At 38.4% G+C, this 26,159-nt stretch overlaps 2 protein-coding genes across 5 annotated transcripts; one reads left to right on the top strand and one right to left on the bottom strand.

Moving 5' to 3' along the window:
- Positions 1 to 1,053: 1,053 nt before the first annotated feature.
- LOC106948761 (kynurenine--oxoglutarate transaminase 3) lies at positions 1,054 to 8,802 on the bottom strand. Of its 3 annotated transcripts, none has more exons than XM_015034603.1 (14): positions 8,651 to 8,800; positions 7,064 to 7,151; positions 6,771 to 6,832; positions 6,081 to 6,225; positions 5,180 to 5,329; positions 5,014 to 5,100; positions 4,290 to 4,412; positions 4,093 to 4,213; positions 3,903 to 3,979; positions 3,736 to 3,825; positions 1,878 to 2,064; positions 1,658 to 1,731; positions 1,490 to 1,576; positions 1,054 to 1,239 (listed from the first exon to the last, which is right to left on the bottom strand). In XM_015034603.1, the coding sequence occupies exons 2-14, from the start codon at positions 7,148 to 7,150 to the stop codon at positions 1,183 to 1,185; spliced, it is 1,347 nt and encodes a 448-aa protein (XP_014890089.1). In that variant the 5' UTR covers position 7,151; positions 8,651 to 8,800; the 3' UTR covers positions 1,054 to 1,182. The 3 variants fall into 3 exon arrangements, with proteins under 3 accessions (XP_014890089.1, XP_014890088.1, XP_014890087.1); XM_015034602.1 differs by having other exon boundaries at positions 8,655 to 8,800; XM_015034601.1 differs by lacking the exon at positions 7,064 to 7,151 and having other exon boundaries at positions 8,655 to 8,802.
- A 1,158-nt stretch (positions 8,803 to 9,960) lies between these two features.
- Positions 9,961 to 25,508, top strand: lrrc8c (leucine rich repeat containing 8 VRAC subunit C). Of its 2 annotated transcripts, none has more exons than XM_015034600.1 (3): positions 9,961 to 10,091; positions 18,653 to 18,795; positions 21,220 to 25,508. In XM_015034600.1, exons 2-3 carry the CDS (start codon positions 18,658 to 18,660, stop codon positions 23,470 to 23,472), a joined length of 2,391 nt encoding a protein of 796 aa, XP_014890086.1. In that variant the 5' UTR covers positions 9,961 to 10,091; positions 18,653 to 18,657; the 3' UTR covers positions 23,473 to 25,508. The 2 variants fall into 2 exon arrangements, with proteins under 2 accessions (XP_014890086.1, XP_014890085.1); XM_015034599.1 differs by having other exon boundaries at positions 18,650 to 18,795.
- The last annotated feature ends 651 nt before the right edge of the window (positions 25,509 to 26,159 follow it).

Here is a 26,159-nt window from a genome sequence, read left to right as displayed (position 1 = left end):
TGCTAACATTCTATGAAGAGTTTTTTTCTTAACATTTTTCAAGTGACGGCCATATTTTACTGCATTTACAGCTGTACGTCTCAACCAGCTTCACAAAATAGCACAAACTCAGACTGAATGGAGAACCTGTGAACATCATTTTCCTAGTCCTGCTGCCACAAGTGAAATTTTTTTTACCCAAAGCAATTTGCCCCTGAGAGAAAGTTATTTGCCTCTAAACCTAGTAACTGCTGATGCCACCATTTATCTTTTTTTTTTTTTTTTACATTTAATGTCCCGAGTTTAAGTCATGACCTGATGGTCGGCCATTCAATTTGAAAGCCTACTTTACGTTGTCAGAAAGGTTCTACTTTATATATCTCTTAACCCAACATGTCTGACAGTAATCAAACTAAAATAAATTTAAAAAAATAACAGACACTATTATGTCATTGTAGTTTGAGTATTTTTTTCCTAATATGGCAATTAGCTTGAAGCAACATGAAGGTGACAAAAATGCTAAAACAGCCACGGGGTTGGGGATGCTTCGTCAGAATTCCTGGTGGTTCTTTAGTACATGTATTTTTTCATCTCTACTATTATTTGGTAAATAAATGACAAACATTCAACATTTCAAACAGGAGATTTTTATTACATTTGTTTTTGTATTCCAGGGTATTTAAGTGACAGTATTATGTATTTTCCAGACATATAGTGTCATTTTATAGCAGAAGTAACTATGTTACCTTCAGTTGTTATAAAAATGATATATCTCAAACATACCTTAAAAAATTGACTTTGCTATTTGACACCTTGAATTTGGGCCTCTGTCTCTTTAAGAAGCTCCTGCTCTTTCTAGGCACTCAAAAAATAAGCACTTTTCCCTTGTAAAGTAAATTCTGCTTTGTGAGGCAGAAGTTCGGCCTGAGGACTGCAGCTCTGAGGTGGAACCTCTTGGAAAAAGCCGGTGAGGGGAAAAAAAACAACAAAAAAACAAAAATCGTTTCTGCCAAAAGAATGTTTGCCACGGGAGATTCAAGGACTCCCCAAACACTCATGAAAGAATCAAAGCAACACTCCAAGTGAGTTTTTAATGACTGAATAACATTACACCATGATTCAAAGTTGATTTTACATAATGCTGCCCCTTTAAAAATGTTCTCATTTCCGGTTAATTCCCATTTGTTGAAACTCTACATCCTGCTAAACTTTCCTCCAGTTTTTTAAGATGTCCCCTGCTGCTTCCAGAGTGCTGTCTTCCTGTAAAACAAAGAGAACAAAAACCTCAGGTTAGAAAACCTTCCACTGCTCTGTGCAACAATGCTGACCAGTCACATTTTATATTTTTCCTTCAGATTTTTAAAGATCCAGCAATCTAGATCTAGTCCTTCTATTGATCCACAGAACTAAATTTCTAACTTTAAAATGTAATAAGATTTGTCTCCATGGTAGCAAACCAGAAAGAAATGAATGGTGGCACATTCTGCCCCATGGAAATTTTACGGTCTACCTTTATGAAGCACAGGCGAATATATTTCTCAAACTGCTCCTTGGACTCCTCTCCGACGAACGCTGTGACAGGAATAGCAGCTAATTTCTGTAAGAAACCACTTATCAGGACTTTGATTTATGACAAACAATTTCCAGCATGAGTAATCTCACCAATAACTACTCCTACCTTTTCTTTAATCATCCACTTAACAAACTTGTAGTCGTAGGCTTCATCGTCACCCATGTGGGACAGGTCCTGATCTAAAATAAATCCAATTTAGGGTTGGAAACGTTGCTTAGTGAAGTAAGAACGAGGAAAAAGTACAGAGTTGTAGTCTGTGACGAGGAAGTCTGACTTCATGTTATTGTAGGGACTGATGCTGGAGTCAGTTTGGTCAGTAACTCACTGAGAGGCGTGACGTCTACCAGCATGAAGTAGCCTCCCTCTGGGACGACTGGACTCATCCCAGCCTCCTGCAGGATGGCGGCCAGGCGGTCCCGCTTTCCCTCCAGTTCCTCAGCCAGTGAAGAGAAGTAACAGTCGGGCTGACCCATCAGCTTATAGTTCAGCAGCAAACCCTGAGCAACTGCCTCCTGAACGGCAGCACAGAAAAACTATCAGGTCCTTCTAAAGTCTTGATATTATTTCACATTTAGTCAAATTACATCCACAAACTTTCATTTCTTGTATTAGGACTTTATGTTCAACTGAGAACAAAACTGCTCTGGAGAGCAGAGAGGCAAGCAGGTCAGAGCTGGTGGTAGCCACCGCTAGCTAAAACGTTAAAGTAACGCTTAAGTACAAATCAGAAATATTAAATCCGCTAAAGCTAAAATGCTATACCAAGATGATACGAAGTGGAAGCTAATGCTAAAGAATGCTAATATCAACCATTTTGATTAGCACCATGTGTCAATGACATAACTTGGCATCACACAGCTATATGAACGGACTTCAGGAAGTGATTCTTTGAACAGAACTTTAACTCATGGTTTCGGTTTTTAGTTGTTGATTTTTGCTAAATCTGTTGCTGATTTTGCCCAACTGACCCCAGCATGGCTTCAGTCAGGCAGCACACAGGTCGTCATCTTGAAACCTCACACGGTGTGGATCATTTTCCACCCTCATGTTGTTTTTCTCATGTAATGACAGGGCAGTGCCTCCCATGGTGGCTGCAGCCTCAGTCTCCTGGCTACATGTGTTATGTTGTTCGCTTTGTCTTTTTTTTTTTCTTGAGATGGGTGATACTGAAACAAATTTGGTTGTATTTCTGTACAATGACAATAAAGGCCGATTCTGACGTTGGAAGATGTACACACTATACTGTAGTTCCACAGTGATGCATTCTGGGAACAGAATAAACATAATTTGTTGCACCCACAAAAATTCTCTCAAAATAATTCATACATGTTACATTTTGCATATTAATTTAATTAACACCTCTGATTGATTTTTTATGTAATTGTATTTTTCTATGTACCTCATATGCTTGCCTCTTGTGTACTTGCCACTTGCTCAATACTTCAGGAGAGGAAACTGAACTGCACTAACAGTCTTCATCCACTTCCAAATAGGAGCATGAATATAAATGTCTAACTACTTGAATAATTTTTGACAATTTTAACAGCTGATAACAGCTTTTTCTTCCACTTTGAGACTTTGCACCACAGTGTCACGGTCAATCACAGAAACTTCAACATAGTTGTCAAACTTTATTCAACGGAAAGTTTACATAACAGCCGAATAAATTAGTACTTTAGAATGTATCCGGAAAAAATTATTTGTTGGAAGCTAAGTCTGCTAAATGTTTTCAAAGTTAGTGAAAGACTAAGAAATTGGCTTCCCTATTGGCAGAAATGTGCCCAGCATTCTCCAATCAGCTCTGAATCATGTTTATTGACCCTAATTCAACCTCATCTCCTTCTGTAAAACATACAGACACATATTTTTACAATAAATATCTGCTTAAATATCCATCCACTTAACAAACTTGTATGCTTAAATATAAAACGTTAGTACATCCAGAGCAAACTGGAACCAAAGTGAAAGTCTTTGCATTTACAAACTTAGTCGACGAAAACAACAAAGATTTGCTTTTGGAAAACAAAGTTTCCTTTTTCTTCCACTTTGAGACTTTGCACCACAGTGTCACGGTCAATCACAGAAAGTCCTCATAAAAAACATTGAGGTTTGTTGCTGTAACCGACAAAATATGAAACAATTCAAGAGCCATGAGTTTTTGTAAGTGGCTGTGTGTGACGTACCTGTAGAGGTGTAGGGCAGGTGTACAGAGTGTTCTGCATGACGGTCTGCAGGTGTTTTATCAAGTGCTCAGGTCCTATAGACCAACCCAGCTGGAACAAACAAGTAAACACAGGTAAACAGTGGACAAGATGAAGGAAACCAAACTCTTGATGGAGCGTTTCCTCACCTTCCAACCGGTAACACTAAAGGTCTTCCCTGCACTGCCGATGGTTATCGTTCTGTCCCACATTCCAGGCAGAGTGGCTGCAGAGAGACAATCCTGTTCCAGATTATTTACTTTTATTACAAAGCATACACCCGATTACTTTTTGTCTTTCTTAACTTCTGTCAGTAAATGAACCAAAGTGGAAACGCACCGATCTTGACGTGCTGATGTCCCTTATAGACGAGCCATTCGTAAACCTCGTCGCTGAAGCACAGCGTGTCGTGTTTAATGCAGAGGTCTGCGATCACCTGCAGCTCGCCTCTGGTAAAAACCTGTGGCAGAAGAAGTACGGTTGGCGCAACAAGTTCCACCAGTGCAGTAAGTGGTGGGGCCCATGCGTGTATTCACCTTCCCTATAGGATTGTTGGGGGTATTGATGATGATTGCTTTTGTCTTGGAGCTGAACTTTGCAGAGAGCTCGTCTGGGTCGAGATACCAGTCGGCACTAGAGACTGTCTTCTTTCCAGATTTCTGCAATATGGGAGAGAAAAATTAACATTATGAATCCAAACAACAACCCCAAGGAATAATATGCATCAGTTATGCATTTATCAATGAATATTTACAAACTTTGCAGAAAAAAGGATGTCTGCTAAAAAATTGTGGTAATTTTGCCACAAAAGAAGATTAAAAACACAACAACATACTGCTGCTGACTTTATATAGAAAAGGGCTCATGATAAATCTGAATTTCAACTTTGTTTTCAAAGTACCCTTTTAGTATAGATCTTACACAATGTTTTATAGAGGAGACATCATGACTGTCACAAAACATAGAACTGGTTCCCTCCTCCAGTGATGCTGTGGACCCCGTTTCTCTTCCAAAGCTCTTTGAAACATGTGAAGTGCGCAATGTGTCATGAGAACGTCCAAACACCCAGAGATTAGTAGAAAAATTCTTAAAAACATGATCAAAATCAACATAGATATGTTTATCTGACCCAAAATCTACTTGGGTTATTATCAGTCCCCAAAGCTACATTTTAAATTCCTGTTTGGTGGGACAGAGAAGAGACCAAGTCTAATTTCTAATTTTCAACAGTTTCTGGCATCGACTTCCAGATGAACTTACAGGCCGTAATGGGATCAACACAGGCTTGGCTCCGGCCATTCTGACCATCGGTACGTAGCAATCAAAGAAAGGTTCCACTATGATCACCTGTGGAAAGATTAGATGATGAATAAATCTACTATATTGTCACACATACATGGTTATAAATGTACATATGGAAGCTCACCTCATCTCCTTCATCCACCAGGCCCTGTATGGTGCTAAATAAGGAACCATAACCCCCGACTGTGACCAGGATTTCTTTAAGAGGGTCAACCTGGCGACTGTAAACCTTCCCATACACCTGAGAAAGGGCCTTCACTAAGGATGGGTGACCCTGTTGAATCAGTGGAGGGGAGAATATAAGACAGTTAATATTGATAACACAGAGAGTAAGGAGTTATATCATAAAATATGTCCTGCCTGCAAAATCAGTGTACCTGCAGCTTTCAACAAATCAAATTTAAGGCTTGTTAATGCCACCTGGAATGAAATTTAAGACTGAAAAAACTAAATATGGAGAATAAATATGGGGGGTCTTGCTGCATTACAATAAGGCATAGAAAATTCTGTAAAATTTGTGGATCTTGGCAGCAGCTTTGTGCTTCTCACACTGCATGTGGCGCTAGACAGCCTTAACCCCTGTAGTGCCTAGCTTAAAAGTTTTTTTTCTCTTAACGTCGTATGTGTTGGCAGCTCAAGTGAGCCTGAGGCGAAAACAAATCTCATCTAGCCTACTGGAGATAAACTTGTACCGATTATAGATGCAAACAATGCTAGCAGAGGTATATTAGCAGCAAGTTAGCAGTAGCATCAACCGCCTCGAGTCACAAAACGGAATCAAGATGCTTGCGGGTACCTCAGACTTTTCCCTGACAGAAAAGTCCCCAGAGGAAAAAAAAAAAAAACATGAAACATACAGGCATAAGAACAAATAACTAAGATATTTTAAGATGTTAATTTTCTACACACAGTTTAATACTTTTTAAGGATGCGCGGACACGTCTTTGCACCTCCGTTGTTTTTATTTTTTAGATGTGAGCTTCTCTGTGACCACCACCAGGATTTCAGTAGTTCTGTAAACCTACAAAGCCTCTGGTGTACTGGTTCATGCGGTCCACTGACGCGGCCTTTGCCAAAGCATCCTTGACGTAAGAAGGCGGGGGGATGTCTGGAAAGCCCTGGCCGAGGTTGACGATGGATGGGTCGGCTGCTAGGGAGGTGAACGCCACCCTGTGGACAAGGGGTGAACTGTTATCGTTCAGAACAGAGCTAATATGCGTTTAAGACTCTGATTTAAGAGTAAAACACTGTGAAATACTGATACTTTGAATCGAATTTCCATTCATTGACTCTGTTTCTTTGTTTTAATGAAATTTGCATAACCATACTTATCTGTTTGACATCCAAAAGATGGCATGTATTGTTTAGTGATACCAGTAACTAAAAATCACCAAATCCAGTTAAAAACCAACAACATGAATATATCTGAAGCTGTGGAACTGTTGACTTTCAGTGACAGACTGCTTCAGAGCTGGAGAGCAACAGAAAAGGCACCACCTCTACTAAAAGGTCACAAACTGGAAGAAGGGGAGAGGAGTTCGCATAAATAGCCAACAGGGCTTTAGAAAACAAGAAATAAGAAGATTTTCAACTGAAATCAAAACCAAACGAGTCAAGGTATACCATAATAAGCTCTAGATAAGCGTTTTTCAATATGAACACAGTAAATGGTGCATGTAAAGTTTCTTAAATGCTTTTAATTCTCCTTCACTTACCAAACATTTTTGTCCAGTCCCTCAATTCTCTTGGCATGAGTGTGTCTTGACGCCATTACAGACTGTAGAAGAGAAACAAAATGCATCTCACTGCTCAAAGTGCTAACTACATTAATGTTTGACGCATTCTGCATAGAGACTCTTAGCCAGGCCACAGAGTGCACTCAGAGAGCAGCTCAAAGTGAGTTAGTCATCAACTACAGGAGTCGGCTACAGCTACAGCTTTGAGGAGAGTTTATTCCACACCGCTAATAGTGCACTGATTGTGTGAAGCTGTGTGAAGTGTGTCCTACCTGTGAAGTACAAAACCTCCGGCAGTTTGTGGGAAACGAACGACATGTGAACCTGAAGGCATTCAGGATCCGCCGTGTATAGCTCATCCTGGAGGAACAGGGAACAAAATCTCAACACAAAGCTGGAAAAATGAGGACATCTTTTGGATACTCAACTAAAATGTCAGGCTCTGATTAGATATTTCAATTTTGTTTTTTTTATTTTACATATTCAGTAACTCAAAGTATTATTTATAAAACATAACTCAGTAAATGCCGTCTCCAATAAGTCAAGAAAATATGGGACAAGAAGAACATTAAAACAAGATATACTTCGATAACTACAAGGTTTCCCCCGGAAAACTTGATAAGCCTGGTGGTTGGGTGCTAGGCCAGTCATTAATCCAGCAGTCCGTTGTGTTTTTGAGTTAAAAAATGTTTAAAGTTGATAGGAAATTTGAAAATATTACTTGATAATTATGTTACTGAAAGATTGGAATATTAACGCCTAAACACCAACTATAAAGTCTTTGAAAAAAAATGGAAACATTTTAAAAAGACAAACAAATAAGCAATGTTTATCATGGTGGGGGCACAAGCAAAGCCTGGTGGGCCGCCAGGCTTACAATACACTGGAGGAAACCCTGATCTAAGTTCTATTTTACGGGTCACTATGTCAGAAATGGGTACATGTGAACCTGAATGCCTTCAGGTTCACATGTCGTTCGTTTCCCACAAATTGCCAGAGGTTTTGTACGTTTCTTCTTTGTTTTGTGCAGATTGTAACAAATATTTTTGTTTTCAACAACTCTGAAAAGAATAGGCGTCATGTTATATGATGTGGAAATTTTAAGGGATTTAGCCTTTATCTAATTTATTTTAATTATAATAACCTGCCACTTTACCAAGAATGTGTAGCTCTTATTTATGTATGGAATGAAACAGAAATTAAATAACAAAAAAAGTAGCCTGAAGGGGACTTATCAAATTTCTGAAAACATAGACAGCTAAATAAGGTGTAAAGTGTAAAGTTAATTTAATTATACACTTCATAAATAATTTATGAAAATGTGGTATTTGTGGAGCACCATAAAAATTACATATAGATTAAATGAATCATTCATTTGTGGATAAATAATTATGTTTTTTTGTTGTTGTTTTTTTACAAATAAAATATGTAACTGTTGCAGTTTAAACATGAATGTTTCTGTCCTTTGGCTGTTGTAAAATTTTAAACACTAGGTGGCGCCGATGTGCGTTTTAACATTCAAGGGGGGTTCATGAAAAAGGGACAAAGTGTCAAGTCAAGTGCACTGAAATAAACCATCAGGCTCACAGATAAAAACCTCTGTGTAGGTTTTCACCAACATGTTTGCAGCACAGCGGCGTTTTCCGCCACTAGCTTGCATGCGCCACAGACAGCTGTTGCTGGAAAGCCAGCCAGGAAGCTAGCTAGCACTGGCTAATGGTAGTTAATGTTATGGCTGCAGGACCTTACCTATGTTCGCTATGCAACTCTGTGATAAATGCCTCTAACAACAATAAGCCCATAAGATACGTGTTCCACACTCTGACAGCGCTTTAGCTAGCAGAGCAGCAACAACTTACTTACTGTAGCTGTGCTGTTCAAACTGAGCTCCAGTGTTCCAGCAGGAGAGACACTTCTCTTCTCACACGCTGGGGAAAAAATGCTGCGTTTGTAAACATCGGAAGTGGTGCTTCGAGGGGTGAAGTAAGCGTATAGTGGAATGGTCTCACGAAAAAAAATAAAAAATAATAATGATAAGATTGTGAAGTACATAGGAAGACAGTCGTGTTGACCGTTAATGTCACCGCAAAATATTATAGGTCGCGTTTTTTCCTCGTCTTTTCAATTCTAAATGCAATATTGTACCCATTTCTGACATAGTGACCCGTAAAATAGAACCGAGCGTAAAAGGAATCATACAAGTTAGTAACTGTAAGAGCGGTGAATCCTTTTTGAAAAGAAGTATTTATTTGACGTTTTAAAGGAGTCTAGGAGTGATTCTTGAATCATCCATGAAGGCAACACTGCCCCGAACACTGACGCTCACTTCGTGTATTTTCGGAAAGACTCGGCGATGAACGCTTTAATTTACCAAAATGAATTTGTGTTGAGACTTAATTTAGTAATATAAGTTATACTCTTGTTCTGTAATTAATAACAGCCCTGTTGTTCAATGCGTATTTAAAAATTCAGACAAGGTCAAACAACGCGACAGTCCACTGAACGTTTAATGGTGTTTCAAATTGATGTCGGGATATGTTTAATCCTTCTGGTACAGTCTCTTATTTTTCCGTTGTTTTACCTTTATATGAACATGCAAGCTCTTGCTACTTTCTATTGTAAACCTGATATCCCCCACTGTGGAATAATAAGGGTCGGTTTATTCAATTAAATTTAATTGAAGTATACATTATTTATCCCATAGGGAAATTAAATTGTGCTGTAACTCATATAATTTTCTTCATTATTGTAGTAGATGCTGATTCCACAGCATACTTATAGAATATATACACCATCTTGCCGCAATAAACCTTGAAGCAGGTGAGCTCTATTTACTAATATGTTGATATCCTCCAAAGGCAACTCTGGTTGGAATGCATTATATTCAAATGTGTCAAAGTAAAGGGAGCTCAATTAATGTGCATGCCACACTTCTCAGTTGTTTTGTCTGTTAATAAAAAAGTTACAGAAACACCTACTTATGGCCCCTGATTTAAATGCGTATTTCTATTGTACGCATTTATATTATTATTATTATTATTATTATTATTATTATTATTATTATTATTATTATTATTATTATTAAGATAGATCGTATCCCCGCCTATCTGAGCGGTACGTGCATCATAAACTGTAACAGGAGCTCGGTTTCTTTTGAAGTCCACGCCCCTGCAGCTGACGGTCCATGCCCGCGCGCTCTGTCGGGACCGGGATCCAGGAAGGCTCATTGGTCAGCGGGAACAGAAGGAGCCCGAACCGTGTGAGGAACACACCGCGCTGAAGCTTGTCCCCAGAGAAAAGGTAAGCGTTTCAACCGCCGAACGACTATCATTTTTCCATCTCAGAAAGTCGCCCTAAGCTCCTGTAGTGTTTGTTGTCAGTGGAGTACGTAGTTGAACGGCGTTACCGTTAGTTTTCTCCTCAGACATGTAGTGTAGGGGGAGCGGGGGGAAAGCAGCGCAGAGAAAAGTGGCCGCCTGTCAGCCGCAGCAGGGGTCTCTCCTATATTTATCCTCAATGCTTTAAGGACTACTACGAGTTCCCAACTCCCGAACTTTTCAGTGATTTCACTCTGAATCACCGCTTCTTTCCAACTTACTCAGCACTTTTCTGTGATGCCATTTTTTTGTAATGATGTATCCCACTTAGAAAAGAAGAAGAGGAAAAAAAAAACTGCTCCTGCATTGCGGCTTGTTTTTTTCCACCTCTCTAGCGAGACAGTACTTTTGTAACGCTGGAAGTCTGGGTGTGTTCCTAACCATGTCTGTTTTTGGATATCTGGATATCTGGGATTCAGAGAAGTTTCCTGTCAGGAAGGGACCCGGATATGGCCTGGTCAGCTCAATTCAATGGCTGACTCATCCAGCAGGACAGTGTTTTTCCTCTACTGCCTACCTGAAACAAGCTGCACGGTCTGCTTATTACACGTCTGCACAGACATTCTCACTATTTACTGTTCTCATTATTTCAGCCATGCTCCCCTTCACACATATATACACCTTGTTATTAATCTGACATAAACAGAACATGCCTTTGTCATGTTTCAGTAAGCATACTGAGTAGGTCTGACTTAGTAACAGTAATAAATCAGAGCAATGATGTCCTCCAGACTGACATGAAAATAACTGCAGAGTTCTGATTGGTGGTGCAGCTTCCCAACTGACCAATGACAGACTCAGGGAAGTCAGAATGCATAATTTTCTGTATTTTAACAACAAAGTTGAATCTGAAGTATATGACTGCATGTTTAATGACATTAAATGTACAGGTAAGATATTTAGCTTTTCACGTATAAAGCACCAAATCATAACAGAAAGTTAGAGCTCAGGGCACTTTTAAAAATAAAAATGGTCCAGTTTAAATTCATGTGATCAATTAGTTGAGTCACACCAGTTCTCTTCACATTAAGCTAAACAAAGCGAAGATTGAAATTTAAGCAAATTAAATTGTAATTCCAATTAATCTTATTCAGCCCGCATAATAAAAAAGTTTTAGGGCTTTATTCACATGTAACCACTATATGAATCTGTTATAAAATAGGATTAAAATTTCATCATTATAGGAACTTCTGGTGTAACAGGAGCAAAGTGACAGGCAATCAAAGCAAGTAGGTTCACACAAAGATGGAATATAAAATTAATAAAATCAGAATAAAGAATGAAAATGCACCATTTGAACACTATATTAGGATATATTAGGACTGATCTGAAACTTAGAGTTTATTTGTTTAGTCTTTGAAAATGTTGCCCTTCCGTTTCATATTTCTCCCCCATGACTCATACTAAACCTTAAAAAGTTGCAGTTCCAAAACCACAAAAATATTCTGTAATAGTGTTATGAGGATAAAACGTTCCTCTACTGGGATGCCAGACAAAGTTCTGTTTTAAACATAGTTTTGTCCAGTTGAATGGAACTAAAGCCGCTTCTCCAAATGTCACTAACTGGTTGGGTTCTGCTCCAGTTTGGAATGTCTCCATTACGATCTGTTCCTCACTGATGTGGCCGTAACTGTGGGCTAGAACGTGGGAATGTGGGCGGGCCTTGAGCGCTCATCTGTGGTCATTGCTCCGGTGATGTTTTTTTGCAGCGACTCTAAGCAATGGCAAACCTCAAACCTGTGGTTTTCATGAACTCAAATGAACCCAGATATTTCATTTTCTCTTCTAAAAATTCATTGCTGGCCCGTACATAATGGAAACAATTCAGATTAGCTGATTAGTACACATACAAATACACTGTGGCACTTTAGCTTTAGTGTTTTAACCTTATCCAACCTTTTGGATTTAGATGATGCATTCAAAAGATTTACACCAATATCCACGCATGAACTTCATTGAACAGAAAATTCCAAATAGGCTGAGCAATAAATCAACAACATATATCGCAATAGACAATTGATCAATATGAAAATACATTCTATACATTAATTTCACTGAACTTTCATACAGAGCCACACAGCATTCTGAGGGATGTAGGCAGAGGAAAGACTTTAGCTGCTCAACCTCTGATAGCCAGCTAAGCAAGGCTGGTGTCATCAACTAACTCACTTTTACACTGGTTACCTAGCAACAACCTGTTGAGTAATTTGAGCAGCTGCTGCTTCAGGTTTTGCTACTGCGCCTCTTAAAAATAAGCAATGGCAGGGAGTGAAACCTATGGAGAGGACATATCACTAGTAGTTCAGATATTTAAAACAAAAACCCAATCAATAATTATTAATATTGACTGATATGAATTGCTTATATTGTGATACGTTTTTCAGCCATATTGTCCAGCCCCAACTCCAAACAAAGAATAAAATGCACATTATGACAAAGGTAGTTCTTATCTCCAGGGACTGTTTGGCATGAGGTAAGGTACAACCTGGACATGTCACCAATGCATCACAGAGCATACAGGAAAAATAACCATGCTCACACAATTACTTGTAAGAGCATTTTATAGAGACCACTTAACGTTTTAATGTTTTTGAGCTGTGTGAGGAAGCCAGGGTAGCAGGAAAGAACCATGCATACAGAGTGAAAACATGGCAATTCCATGCAGAAAGTCAAAACCTTCTTTCTGCAGGGCAACAGTGCTACCAACTGCACCAGCAGCCAGGGAGATCATGTCACACATTTTTGCTGAATGAAAATGTCACGCATGATGACATCATACAAGACAGTTATCGCACTGTGAGACAGTGGGACACAGTAGACCAGGTCTGGTAGCCTGCAGCCAAAAGTTTGTTCTTATTCCTGTTTACTGAGGATTAATCATACATTTTTATGAATGTCTTTCTATCTCATGGCCTGGCATTCCAAAAAAAACAACAACAAAAAAACACCACCACCACAGCTTCTGGCTTTCTGGTTGCCATTTTAGGAGATGAGTTTGCTACAGAAGTTAGAGGTGCATGAAGAATTGACACCAAACTAAACAAACAAACAAAAAAAAAAGCTTAAGCTTATCTAAACTTAAACAATGAAAAAAGTAGCGTTACCTTTTCAGTGTAGAAATGTGTCCAGAATCTTTCCTTTAAAATGTTATCAAAATGTCTTAGCAGACATAAGAGTTTCCAGCATATTGAAAGGTTTTGTAAATTGATCAATTCTGGTTTTCATATGCAGATTTGTGGAAATCCCTGAGCAAGATGTGTGATATTCTGAAAAATAAAGTCAGCTTTTTATGCAGTAGCTTAATCTCACACTGCAAAATGTTTCTTTGAAAATCCAACCTGAAATTTTTCATTTATTTTTGTGGTATATCTATGTGTTAAGAAATTACTGTTTGTTGATGTAGTTCTGTGTATTTTGTGGTCGCCTTATTCAAGAGAGGATTTCTAATGTTGCCTCATTAAACTAGTGTGACGACAAACTATCACTATTATGTCTTGTGCTTGTTGTAAGCAGTGACGTCTTCTTTTCCCCCAATCAATGGATTGTGTTGTGTGTGATGCTAGTAGCTATGCCCTAACAGTACAGTACCATTGTCCTTTGGACTTACAACAAAAGTGCTGAATTTAGTAGAAGTTTTTAAATAAGTGTGGTAATGACCCAAAGCATGCACACATCATAAGGTTCTGGACTTTATAGAGTAAGACTGAGAGTTTATAAATATTTGTTGGTTAATTGGTTGGCCCGTTGGCTTGTTTACAGTGCATCCAGAAAGTGGGTAAGATCAGTTACAGATAAATATGTGCTTTTTGAGGCAGGTACACACCACATAGGTAATTTCCCCTGACGTAAAATAACCACAGCTCAAAATCTGAATGATATCTGGAGAAGTGGATACTTACACCAAATGATGATCCCAGGACAAATCTATATGTCAACATTTGTGATTGTCAGACAGAAAACACATTTTTTTTACTGGCATCTCTTTTTTTTTATTTATTTTTTTTATTTATTCATGTCATTCAATACAGAGAGAAAAAAATAAAAAAAAATAAAGAAAACATCCTAACAGTTTTTAGTATACAAAAATTAAAAAAAAGAAAATACACCTCCATCCATACATACCTACATATCCATCTATATACATTTCACAAATATATACACTGACAAACATACTACATATGTATTTAAAACAAAAAAATGAAATGAAAGGTAGCAGAAAGAAGAAAAAATCTTATAGTATCTGCCCCTTTTTCCTCAACTCTGAATCAAAACAAAGAAAAAAAAATTGATTTGAACAAACCAGCTGAGATGTAGATATTTTATAGGGTGCTATGAAGACATGGAGACCTCAAGTAAGAAAGAAAAGCATTTTTTTGTTACTTGTTAGATCACAAAGTATTCATAAGATCCAGAGTAAATGTGTACTGGCTTTGAACATATTTCAACAATGTGTATCTTGATTGATGATCAAATTGCTTCGAATCACTATGTAGAAAATTGTCCAAGCTTGATACTGGGAGGATGTTTGTATGAACCTGAATAATGTGATGAAACTTGGAATGTAATTCTGGTGAGATAGCATCCTTGGCAAGCCAAAAACTCCTCATGGCTATCCACAGCAGGAGCTGTTAGACTTTCATGACCCATTACTGCGAGCCATCAGTGGACATCTGAGCACAAACATCTTCATAATAGCTTTTCTAAACCCCTGCTGTCATTGTGATGCTGGGATGGAAGAATCAATACTGGCTTTCTTAGAGAAATGCTAATTGATGTCTGAAGAGCAAGATCTCCTAGGTAGCCCTTATGCTTTTAGAAAGCTAGTCAGCAATTACAGCAAGAATGTATAAATAATAATAGCTGTACCAGTCAAATAATGATTATTTATATGACTTTTAAACTCTCAGACATGCACATACATCATGTATTTTTCAGGCCTTTGCAGATTAAAAAAAAACTCTGCTTCTGAGATCTAACCCACTGGCAGGAGGTAACAGGATACATACATCTGCAGCGCTTTCCCTAAAGGTGACCAGAGACTCAGCGCATCAGATGTGCACGTCTTGCTCACACTCTCAACAAAGTCGAATTTTAACAGCCTGTTAAGAGATAAATAGCTCTGAGGCCACAGTTTGTGTACTCAAGCAAAGTGCTGAGGTCTGGTTTTTGTCCATTTTCTCCATTATTGTGTTACAGGTGCAAAGATTCTTTGCAAATAAGTGGGCTTCATAAGATATGGTGATAACTCATTACATCTTTCACTTGATCTCTAGGAAGGATATTTACTTTTTCTATTGATGGCAACGAGTTTGAAATGATTACATTAGCAATGTTCATGTGTATGAAGTCAATAGGTTTAACAAAAATGTAAATGTCATTAGTAGGCATTGGTCGGTATGACAATTTTATGGCATTTGTACTATTACTGTAAAAAAACAACAACAAAGTTTTATGGTGCATTATTGCACTTCTGCATTCCAACTACATTTGCTTGGGTAAAAGCCAATTATCAGATTAGAAATGTACCCCAGAAATGGGTTCTAGGAAAGAGGTAGTAATTTGTGTGGATGCATGGCTTATGTCCAAGAGAGGGGGAAGTGTACAAGTGTTTTTCAGCCACCCGTCTGGCAGAGTACAGCTGCATACACTGAGCTCCATACTGCCTGCACACTTTCCGGCATGTGATTAAGATATGTGAACCATAGCAAGAGTAATATGAAAATCATACCTTTTTAAAACCTTTGTATCTGTTTATGTTGCCAACTGCCCCTCGTCATTGGCTTACCAGCCAGTCACACCTGCAGCCCATTTACCCACACCATACTCGAACACAAAGGACTACCTGCACCACCATCGATATATCTACAACCCCTCCACTCTAAAGAACGCTGAGGACGATTTAGTACACGACAGCACCAGGACCTGACAGTGCTTCTCCATTCTGCCTGAAAGCCTGAGCTGTCCAAATAGCTCGCATCTTCACTTAGATCTTCACCCGTCTCTGGAACTGTGTGTGGCTCTTTATTGCTTTAAATGTGCCACAAATCATCCCGGTTCTCAAGAAACGCCTCATAACAGGAATGAATGAATACCAACCTGTCATACTGACCTTTGTGATCATGATATGCTTTGAGAGATTGGTATTCAAGCATCCAAAGGACACCACAACCTTGTGCTGGACTCCTTTCTTTTCATGTATGGGGCAAATAGGTCACCAGATGATTTAATCAAAGTAGGACTTCACTTCATCCTGTACCACCTCAACCACCCAGGGTCCTGTTTGTGGACTTCAGTTAGATCTTCAAACCACCAACCCTGACATCCTCCACCAGAGGATATTCTTTTCCAACTTTTTTTCTCCCCTTTACACAAATGACTGCACCTCAGAGTTTTCAGCTATTAAACTCCTGATATTTGCAGATGACACCACTGTCATTGGTTTGATCAATAATAGACCAATGGCAATTGGTCTGTCAGTTGTCATTGACAGACCAATCAGTAGACACCAACACTGTCTACTGATCACTTCCTTTTTCATGGAACCACCCTATCTTGGGACCTCAGATGATTTTCACACATAGACAGTGTTCAGAACAAGGCCCAACAGACACTGTACTTCCGCAACTCCAGATGTGCAACCTTTCACAGGAGCTGCTGGTTATCATCTACATGGCCATTTTTAGTTCATCCCGTACACATCCATCAACATGTTGTTTGGCTCAGCCACAGAGCAGAACAAGACCAGACTGCAACAAACAATCAGGTCTGCAAAGGAGGTTAACAAGGCTGACCTTCCCTTTACCCAAGACTTGTACAGGAGTAGGGTCAGGAAAAGGGCAGCTAACATCTCTGTAGACCCCACACATCCTTGATACAAACGGTTTAGACGTTTACCTTTGTCAGTGTTAGAGAGCCCTATTTGCATGCTAGTTTCTTCCCCCTGGCTGTCTGTGATATAACATGGCGAACACCTTACACAACTATGAGTTACTAAGTTACTATGGTGAACTAAGCATAGTTCACCATCACAAACTTCTTTCCTTTTCTCTTTTCCATTAAAAAAAAATGGGTGTATATACACAAGTACGTGCTGATCTACTGTATTTTCTCTAAAGTTTATGTGCTGTGATTGCTTGAAACTGAAGTCAAATTCTTTGTTTGCCCACATAGTTTTGGTCAATAAAGCTAATTCTAATGAAGGGAAGCATTTGTTCCTTTTTTGTCCTTGAGGTAGAGTGAAAGCTAATTCTTCATTCCAACACCAGTAGCTGTGAAATTACAAAATAAATAAATACATAAAATAGGTTTGAATTTTTGTAATTCAGATATTAAGTCTGTGTGGCTCAAGTTGTGGCATAGTGGTACTTTGGTATCTTGTTCTATAAAAAAACACTATTACTGTGTTAATACAATGAAAAGCATAATCTGTGTTTGTAGATATATGTCTACAGTTAATATGAACTCATGAAGAATCTCATGTGAAATCTAGTAAAACCACAAGCTGAACCCTGGGAGATGCAGACTATCTCCCTGAGGAGTATCATTAGGATTTCTCAAAGTCTTTCCACAGCATTTCTCTTGGATTACGTTTGGGACCTTGATGGGATAGTGGATTTGTAAACATGAACATTCTTTTGTGATCTCGCCAAATGTTACATGCCTTCCTCTTAAAGGGATTTTTGGTGGGTCGCCACTGTCAGGGGAGTTAGCAAAAGTCTTTGATTTCCTTTATTTCTTTATAGCACTGCTTGTAACTTTCTACATCCTGATGAGCATGACTAGCTGCTATTTCAAGGTCAACCATAATTCCCATTTTTCTTTTGTCGTATTGCATTTCTGCTAACATAAGTAGTGAGGCCCACAGTTTGATACATTGCTGTTGTTTTCAGAGGACAGGCATATAAGCTACAACAGTGAGAGAGACCTCCTGAAAACTCTCAAAGGGGGCTACTGATATTGATTTCAGAGGACAAAAGAATTCTTAGAATTCATTTTGTTTTTCAGTAACCCTAATGCTCTTCCGTATATCTCTAAGTGCATAAAGATTAATGTTACTAGTGTTCCTAGGTGTGTCAAGATAACACATTTTGCTGGATGATAAATGTCCTAGAAGTTACTGAGATAAACGATAATATTGTTTTGAGACCATTTTGAAGTAATATATTGGTGATTGCATAGTGATGAACACATTCTCGAATCCTAATGTGCATTTAACACTGGGACTGGAAGACAATTTAAATATCAAAAATAAATAAAAAATATAACAGAAGCAACAAATAAAACAAATTATGAGTCTCAGTAATATTGGACTTTCATACCATCTTCAAATAAACAGTTCATATATTCAAAAAGTTCATTTTTTTCCTGAATGAACCCTGAAGAACATTGCAAGCTTTGTAGCAATTAAATGATGCCAGTCTCAATCAACAACTTCTTTTAAAATTTAAATAGATCGACTTTTCCTTTGTTGTTTCCTTTCAGCAGGCATCATGATTCCTGTGATGGAATTCCGGCAGTTCTCTGAACAGCAGCCAGCGTTCAGGGTCCTGAAGCCGTGGTGGGACGTGTTCACAGAGTACCTGTCTGTCATCATGCTGATGATTGGTGTGTTTGGATGCACTCTGCAGGTCAGTTGACACGTATTCATGTTGCCTCAATCTAAAGGTAGAACAGTTTCTGGGGTTTTTTTTCTCTTCCATTCCAGCTAGAATGAATGAGTTCCCAGGTAAAACTATCAGCTATTAGAACATAGCTTCTCTTCCCTCTCCACTGGCACCAGTTCAAAAACACTGCTTGTGTTCTGCTCCAGTCGGGCCTGTGTTCTGCTAGGGAAGCATTGAGCCCATCAGGGGTTTAGCTGTGGAAACATTTCCCCACCCTGCCTCTTTTAGTAAACAGAAGATTCCAAACCCCCATGGCCTGGCCCTTGACTTCTCACTCTGTTTGGGATGAGGGACATTTCTTGGCTGCTATTAGTCACTGTAGTGGAAATCCTGGAAATAGTACCAAAATATTTGATGTAAATCTCCTAACAGGATATTTGTCTGATGGTGAGCAGCCATTGTCTTCCCTCTACTGCCCCAAATGTTTGGATTCATTCGGAGGTTTTCCAAATTGAGTGGGCAATTATTTGTTCGGCCAAGTTTACTTTGTGGGTCGGAGCTGTATCAACATGCAGCTTTGTTTAATTACTTGTTATTACTATGCTTGTCAGTTAACTAACTCATTCAAACTTTGAAGTAGAAACAAAGATTTTTTAAAAATGGTGCATTTGACACCTTATCAGATTTTGTCTGACTTGACATTTCATGCCAGTATTTCATGTTTTGTTTTTGTATCTACTCCATTACTTTTTCTATTATGCTGCACAGACATCCCTGACTATCTGCATTTTAGAAAGCGAAGCAGAGTGCCCCCAAGGCCCGCCTCTCCTTTTAAAAGCCTGCTACCAGTAATTTAAAGTGCCTATTTCCTGCTATTAGCATTGCAGTCCAACATCTGTTTTTTATTACTTGAATTTGAAGTAAACACCACAGGCTTTTGTTCTGTTTACTGATGCTAGCTACCATTCAGCACAGCACTAGAAACCACGTTAAAGTCATAATCTACCCAACACCGGTAAGTAGGTGTCAATGTATGTTCAATGCTTTGCAAAAATGCTTATACACTTTGACCTTTTCCACATTTTGTCACTTTTCATTCATTTAATTCTAAAGGTTAAGTTACGTTTTACTGTATCAATCCAGAGGGAGTTATGTGGTAGTCTGTGGCACACATGCATATGTAACCATGCAATAACATGCTAAACTAAAATGCATTAAAACATAAAGAAATGCTGCAAAATGAATAAAAGCGACAACAAAGACAATAGAGGGAAACGAGTGACAACATAGGAACATGTGTTTAGTATTAATCAGTGCTATTCACCTTTAACACATAACCCACTAATAGGGCTTCTGGTAGCATGACATATCAAATTTTATATAAATTATAAAATGCCAAACAAAACAGAGTAACACGACAAAAGACAAACTTCTTATTTTGTCCTTTCCTGACAGTAAATTAGACTAAACCTTTCTTGTTTTTAGAGCATCCAGGATTAAAAATAAGATTTATTTGATATACATAGTAAGTATAAATAAATATCTAAAGAGGATTTATTTAGATAAGTTTTGCTTCCTTTAATTTTTAAGTTGACATACATGTCCTTAGTATTTGATCTGTTCAGATCTGCCCAAATATTTTCTGCTAAACTGGGCTTTGTTACAGCGAGTGCAAAACATCGACCGTTTCTTCCATAAGTCACTTTGTAATAGTGGTGGGTAAAATATCTACTATTCCTCAATGCATTGTAATTGATTTTTTTGCAATTTAATATCATTTCAGAAAGCCATTCGAACTGATTAGATTCCCTGGCCAGTGAGTGAGCAACACTTTTGAGAGCCGTGCTCACTGTCCAGAGACATTTGAGATTTCACCATTGAGCATACCGTCTCCTACGTTACCCACTATGTCTGCCAGCGGGATGAAGAAGGGGACTGGATACTTACAATCTTAACAAGCTAGTGGAGCACCTAGCAGCATTTCCTCTCCACCAGGCAGCCATTTCACATCTGTTAGTGCGGCGCAGAGAGTGTCTGTTCCACCAGGCATCCTCACGACTGCCCACTCTGTGAAGCACGCTGTTTCAGCTTGGTTTCACATATAAAACACCTGGATGTGAATTTATCGTCTTCTTCTTCTTGAGTTTACTGGCGGTTGGCAAACAGCTAAAATGTGGGCATTACCTGAGGAGTGTGACTCAGAATGGCAATATTGTTCAAATATGCTTAAAATTATTTAAAAAATGTTGTGATTCATCTCAGTTTCCATAAGGAGAATTATTCACATTTGCATACACTGTACTTCAACTCTTAATACAGTACTTTCATGTTTTAACTGTTGGTAGCAGAACTATTACCGTAATAACAAACATTTTTATTTTTATTTATTTATTTTTTGCATGTTTTTAAGTGCTTACATGTACCCCATTTTCTTACATCTTGTTGCAGGTAATGCAAGACAAAATCATATGCCTTCCTCACAAAATATCATCCGGCTCAGAGAACATTTGTGAAGTGAACAGGAGCTTCTTCCTGCAATTGCAGCCCAATTTCTCTAATGGGCCGGGAGAAATGAGAGGGGTGAAAAATGATCTGGATCTTCAGCAGTACAGTTTTATCAATCAGATGTGTTATGAGAAGGCTCTACATTGGTATGCCAAGTACTTTCCCTATTTGGTTCTCATACACACACTGGTTTTCATGGTGTGTAGCAATTTCTGGTTTAAATTCCCTGGCTCAAGTTCAAAAATAGAGCATTTCATCTCAATGCTCTGCAAGTGCTTTGACTCCCCATGGACCACACGGGCATTGTCTGAGGTGTCTGGAGAGAATCCAGAGGAAAAAGACCAGAAAAAGAGTGGAACATCTAGGTCCACTACTCCATTGTCTCCTGAAGAAAGCAGTCTGGAGAAGACGCAGTCCCTCAGATCTATTCCGGAAAAGATTGTGGTGGACAAGCCGTCAGCAAGTGTCCTTGATAAAAAAGAGGGTGAGCAAGCCAAGGCTCTTTTTGAAAAAGTAAAGAAGTTTCGACTACATGTGGAAGAGGGAGATATTCTTTACCTAATGTATGTTCGTCAGACTGTGTTTAAGGTCCTGAAATTTCTTGTGATCATTGCCTACAACAGCTTTCTAGTGAATAAAGTGCATAACAAAGTTTGTTGTGAAGTCAAGGAAATTCAAGACGTTACAGGATATACAGTGTTTGAATGTAATCACACCATGGCTCATCTGTTTTCCAAGCTGTCTTACTGTTACTTGTTTTTGGTGGCTATCTATGGATTAACAAGCCTCTACACTTCCTATTGGCTGTTTTACCGCTCACTTAAAGAGTATTCCTTTGAGTATGTGCGTCATGAAACCGGCATCAGTGACATCCCAGATGTTAAAAATGACTTTGCTTTCATGTTGCACATGATTGATCAGTATGACCCGCTGTATTCCAAGAGGTTTGCTGTTTTCCTCTCAGAAGTCAGTGAGAACAAACTGAAACAGCTCAATCTGAACCACGAGTGGACCCCAGATAAATTGCGTCAGAGACTCCAGACAAACCAAAACAACAGACTTGAACTTCAGCTCTTCATGCTCCCTGGTTTACCCGATACCGTCTTTGAGTTGACGGAGCTGCAGTCGCTCAAGCTTGAGATCATCAACAATGTCACCATCCCTGCATCAGTATCTCAGCTGGAAGACCTCCAGGAGCTGTCTCTCTACCAGTGCTCTTTGAAGCTGCACACAAGTGCTACTTCTTTCCTAAAAGAGAACCTGAAAGTGCTTCGTGTTAAGTTTGACGACAATAAGGAACTTCCGAATTGGATGTACGTTCTGCGTAACCTAGAGGAGCTCTACCTGTCCGGATCACTAGGTCCTGATGCTTCAAAGAATATCGTTCTTGAGTCTCTTCGTGAGCTTAAGTGTCTGAAAACTCTCTACCTTAAGAGCAATTTGACAAAAATCCCACAGTCAATCGTGGACGTGTCAAGTCATCTGCAGAGGCTGTACTTGCACAATGATGGAACAAAGCTTGTAATGCTCAACAATCTGAAAAAGATGACGAGCCTGATTGAGTTGGAGCTTGTGCGTTGTGATCTTGAACGCATTCCACATGCAATCTTCAGCCTGACAAGCCTACAGGAACTTGACCTGAAAGAAAACAACCTTCGCTCCATTGAGGAAATTCTCAGCTTCCAGCACCTCCGAAAGCTCATTTGTCTCAAGCTGTGGCACAACGGCATCATGTACATCCCAGAGCATATCAAAAAGCTCAGCAGCCTGGAGCGTCTTTACTTCAGCCACAACAAGATTGAAATTTTACCCTCACATCTATTCTTGTGCAACAAGCTGCGCTACCTTGATCTATCCCACAATGACATCCGATTCATCCCTCCCGAAATCGGAGTACTTCAGAGTCTGCAGTACTTCTCCGTCACATGTAACAAACTAGAAAACCTTCCAGATGAACTGTTCTTTTGCAAAAAGCTCAAAACATTAAAGCTGGGCAAGAACTCACTGTCCATCCTCTCACCAAAGATTTCTTACCTCACTCTGCTGACCCACTTGGAGCTCAAAGGAAACCATTTTGAGTTCCTGCCACAAGAGCTGGGTTGCTGTTGTGCTTTGAAGCGTAGTGGCCTTATAGTGGAAGAGGCACTGTTTGAAACTCTGCCTTCAGATGTAAGGGACCAAATGAAAGCTGAGTGAGGTGCCTTACTACAGCCCCAGTGCCTGTTGTTTGCTCTATCAATTCAGAGCATTTGTTTTATATGAAACCATTCTAAACTCTAACTATTACATTGCTCGTAAGAAACATATATCGCCGTATTAGTGTGGCAGCTACAGGGATTTTTCAGCCACCTGACATGGAAATAAGGGAAAACTAAACGTACTTCTTTTGCTGCAGTGGGAAATGTATGAATAATGTTCCTGTACATTGAACATTGATTAGTCACTAAAAGGGCTTGTGGTTTGCAGGCCAAGCAAACCCTCTAGTGTCTTATACATGTGTTATTGCGATATTTATCTTCTGTTTTGTGTCATTTACTGAATTAAGCATATTGTGTTTTGTTGTTCTACTATTGTCATGTCCACATACAGTTTTTGATAAGGAAATGTAAATCTAAAATGAAGAAATAATTTACTACAAATGGAGTAAATGGAAGCTAAAAACCCACAGTCCAACTATTTTGTAACTTTTGGATAATTATTGTGTTCAATTGAAGTATTTTTCAGCGCTGGATAAGTATGCAAAAATAATGATGAAAAATATTTTAAGACCTTTTCTTTGTGCCATGTTCTACATGATAAATATCCAAACCATTTTATTGTTAAATTTTAAGTAAAAGATGCACATCCATCAACCTATCAGTTCGTCTATTCATTCATAAAACCATTTACCCATTCATGCACACATCAGTCTCTTCATTAGTTTTTTCAATCCATCAGTCATCCATTCATTTCTTTATCCTTGCATAAACCCATCAGTTATCATATTCATTCATAGACTCATTATTCTACCGATCTTTGAACTGCATATTCATCAACTCACATGTCCGTCCATTCATTCATTTACCGTTCAGGCAGGTCCATCTGCCCTCCATTGACCTTCAGTTTGTCCATCTGTTGGATTGTCCATTTATCAGTCTTTCAATCCACCCATAAACCCATCTGTCTGTCCATATAATCATTTCTACATATCATCCATCTTGTTGTTCTTACGCTCATCTATCACCTACTAACCCTTGAATACATCCAACTTTCTCTCTGTCCATCAAGCCATCCATCCATGAGTCAATCTGTCCATTCATAAAAAAATACTTTGGAAATATTGGGAATTTTAATTGAAGATGTACAAGAGCCCTGGTAGCCTTAATCCTTCATATGTATGCAATATACCAGCCCCAGTTCCAGAATGTTTTGCTAGTAAAAACCTATATATAACTTTTGTTAAATCCATCATGTCAGCTACTAATACTGAATTTTGGACTGGTTTTCTGTCATCCATTTCTAAATGTATTTGTGTCTTCTATTGTGAATAGAAAAAAAGGAGATGATTAATAAAGCAGGTTAAAGTAAATTCCTTTGCTGTTGTCTCTGTTAAACAAGGCTCAAACAGCTTGATATTAAGCTAATCCCATTTTATGTCACTTGCTTTTCTGGAAATGGGGTTGGTCTTTTACATACCTTTCGTGTGACTTATTTCTCACTGGAGTAAAGCAAAGAAAATGGCATAAACTGGTCAGGATGTGGCTTCACTTTTCTGCAATGTAGAAATTTGTCATTTAAAGTGCATTAACCTTGGCAAATTACACTGATGTCTTAATTTGTCTTCCTTGTTTTATAAATATGCATTAGCTTCTACTTCAAAACTAAAAAAATAATACACACCTTTGCAAACTAAAATATCACAAAAGAGCAAAATTATATCAGTTCAGTTCAAAAAGTAAAACCCACTTATCCAGTTTCATTAAAGGGAAGTTTTCAGCTTTATTTCTGTTCATTTTGATGGTTATGGCTTACAGCTGATGAAAACCTCAAATGTAATTTCTTTATATATTTTTAGAAATATAAATATTGCAGTTATCCATGTTACTTGAAAATACTTGTGCAAACTTTTTGCTTCCTCTAACCATTCAAATATGCTTACGTTGTAACTGAGGTTTTCCATGATATCGCAATAACATAGCTTTGCTGGGTAAAAAATACAAAACATTTTTTTATTGGTCACTTATTGGTTTTTATTTGCAGTGTCAAACTTGTTTTCATTTTGGGTCATATTAAGTTTATGAATATCCTCAAAGGATGGGTTGTGACAGAATGCATTGATAAAATCTATCAGCAAACTGTTAAAATATTAATAAATAGCCATTTCTGCATTCATGAAATAGATATTGAACATCCTTTTGCATTGATGCAATTTGGCACTGTACAGATAAAAAATGTTTCTTTAAAGTTTTTTTTTTTCATGTGGCTCTCTAAGCCTTGAATTTAACACTTTTAACCATCACCAATAAAAGTAACAGAAAATATATGTGAAATACACCATACAAATGTTTTCTTTGTGACTTGAATTGCTAAAATGAGTTCATTAATTCACTGTTTTATTAAGATCTATACAATTTTCTGTGTATGGACTCATTTGCTCATGTGTTATGGTATGTTTGTTCGTTTTTGAGATCTTAGCGAATTTTGTGTGTGAAAGGCATGGAAGAAAAATTTGGTTCGTTTTTAAAAAATGAAGAATGACAAAGATTTGTGCAGATGAAGAATGACAAGAACATATCATGGTAGCTTACGAAGTAACATTTTTTTACTATCTTTGTTGGGTTCCTGGGTGTTTCCTGTCTGTGGTTGGGGTTGCTGTTTCCCTGTCCATCCTTCAGGGGGCGCCT

The sequence above is a fragment of the Poecilia latipinna genome, unplaced genomic scaffold (assembly GCF_001443285.1).
Source record: "Poecilia latipinna isolate Pla-1442-1.1 unplaced genomic scaffold, P_latipinna-1.0 Scaffold306, whole genome shotgun sequence".
Classification (NCBI taxonomy): domain Eukaryota; kingdom Metazoa; phylum Chordata; class Actinopteri; order Cyprinodontiformes; family Poeciliidae; genus Poecilia; species Poecilia latipinna.
Note: the sequence above shows the minus strand (reverse complement) of the source record. Positions and strands in the feature narration are given on the sequence as shown.

Excerpts from the sequence above, each read along its gene's own strand:
- lrrc8c (XM_015034600.1), top strand. The coding sequence starts at position 18,658 with ATGATTCCTGTGATGGAATTCCGGCAGTTCTCTGAACAGCAGCCAGCG. Across the intron at positions 18,796-21,219 it reads TGTTTGGATGCACTCTGCAG|GTAATGCAAGACAAAATCAT; the intron begins GTCAGTTGACAC and ends ATCTTGTTGCAG.
- LOC106948761 (XM_015034603.1), bottom strand. The coding sequence starts at position 7,150 with ATGAGCTATACACGGCGGATCCTGAATGCCTTCAGGTTCACATGTCGT. Across the intron at positions 6,226-6,770 it reads GGACTGGACAAAAATGTTTG|GGTGGCGTTCACCTCCCTAG; the intron begins GTAAGTGAAGGA and ends CCTTGTCCACAG. Across the intron at positions 4,214-4,289 it reads CCAACAATCCTATAGGGAAG|GTTTTTACCAGAGGCGAGCT; the intron begins GTGAATACACGC and ends CTTCTGCCACAG.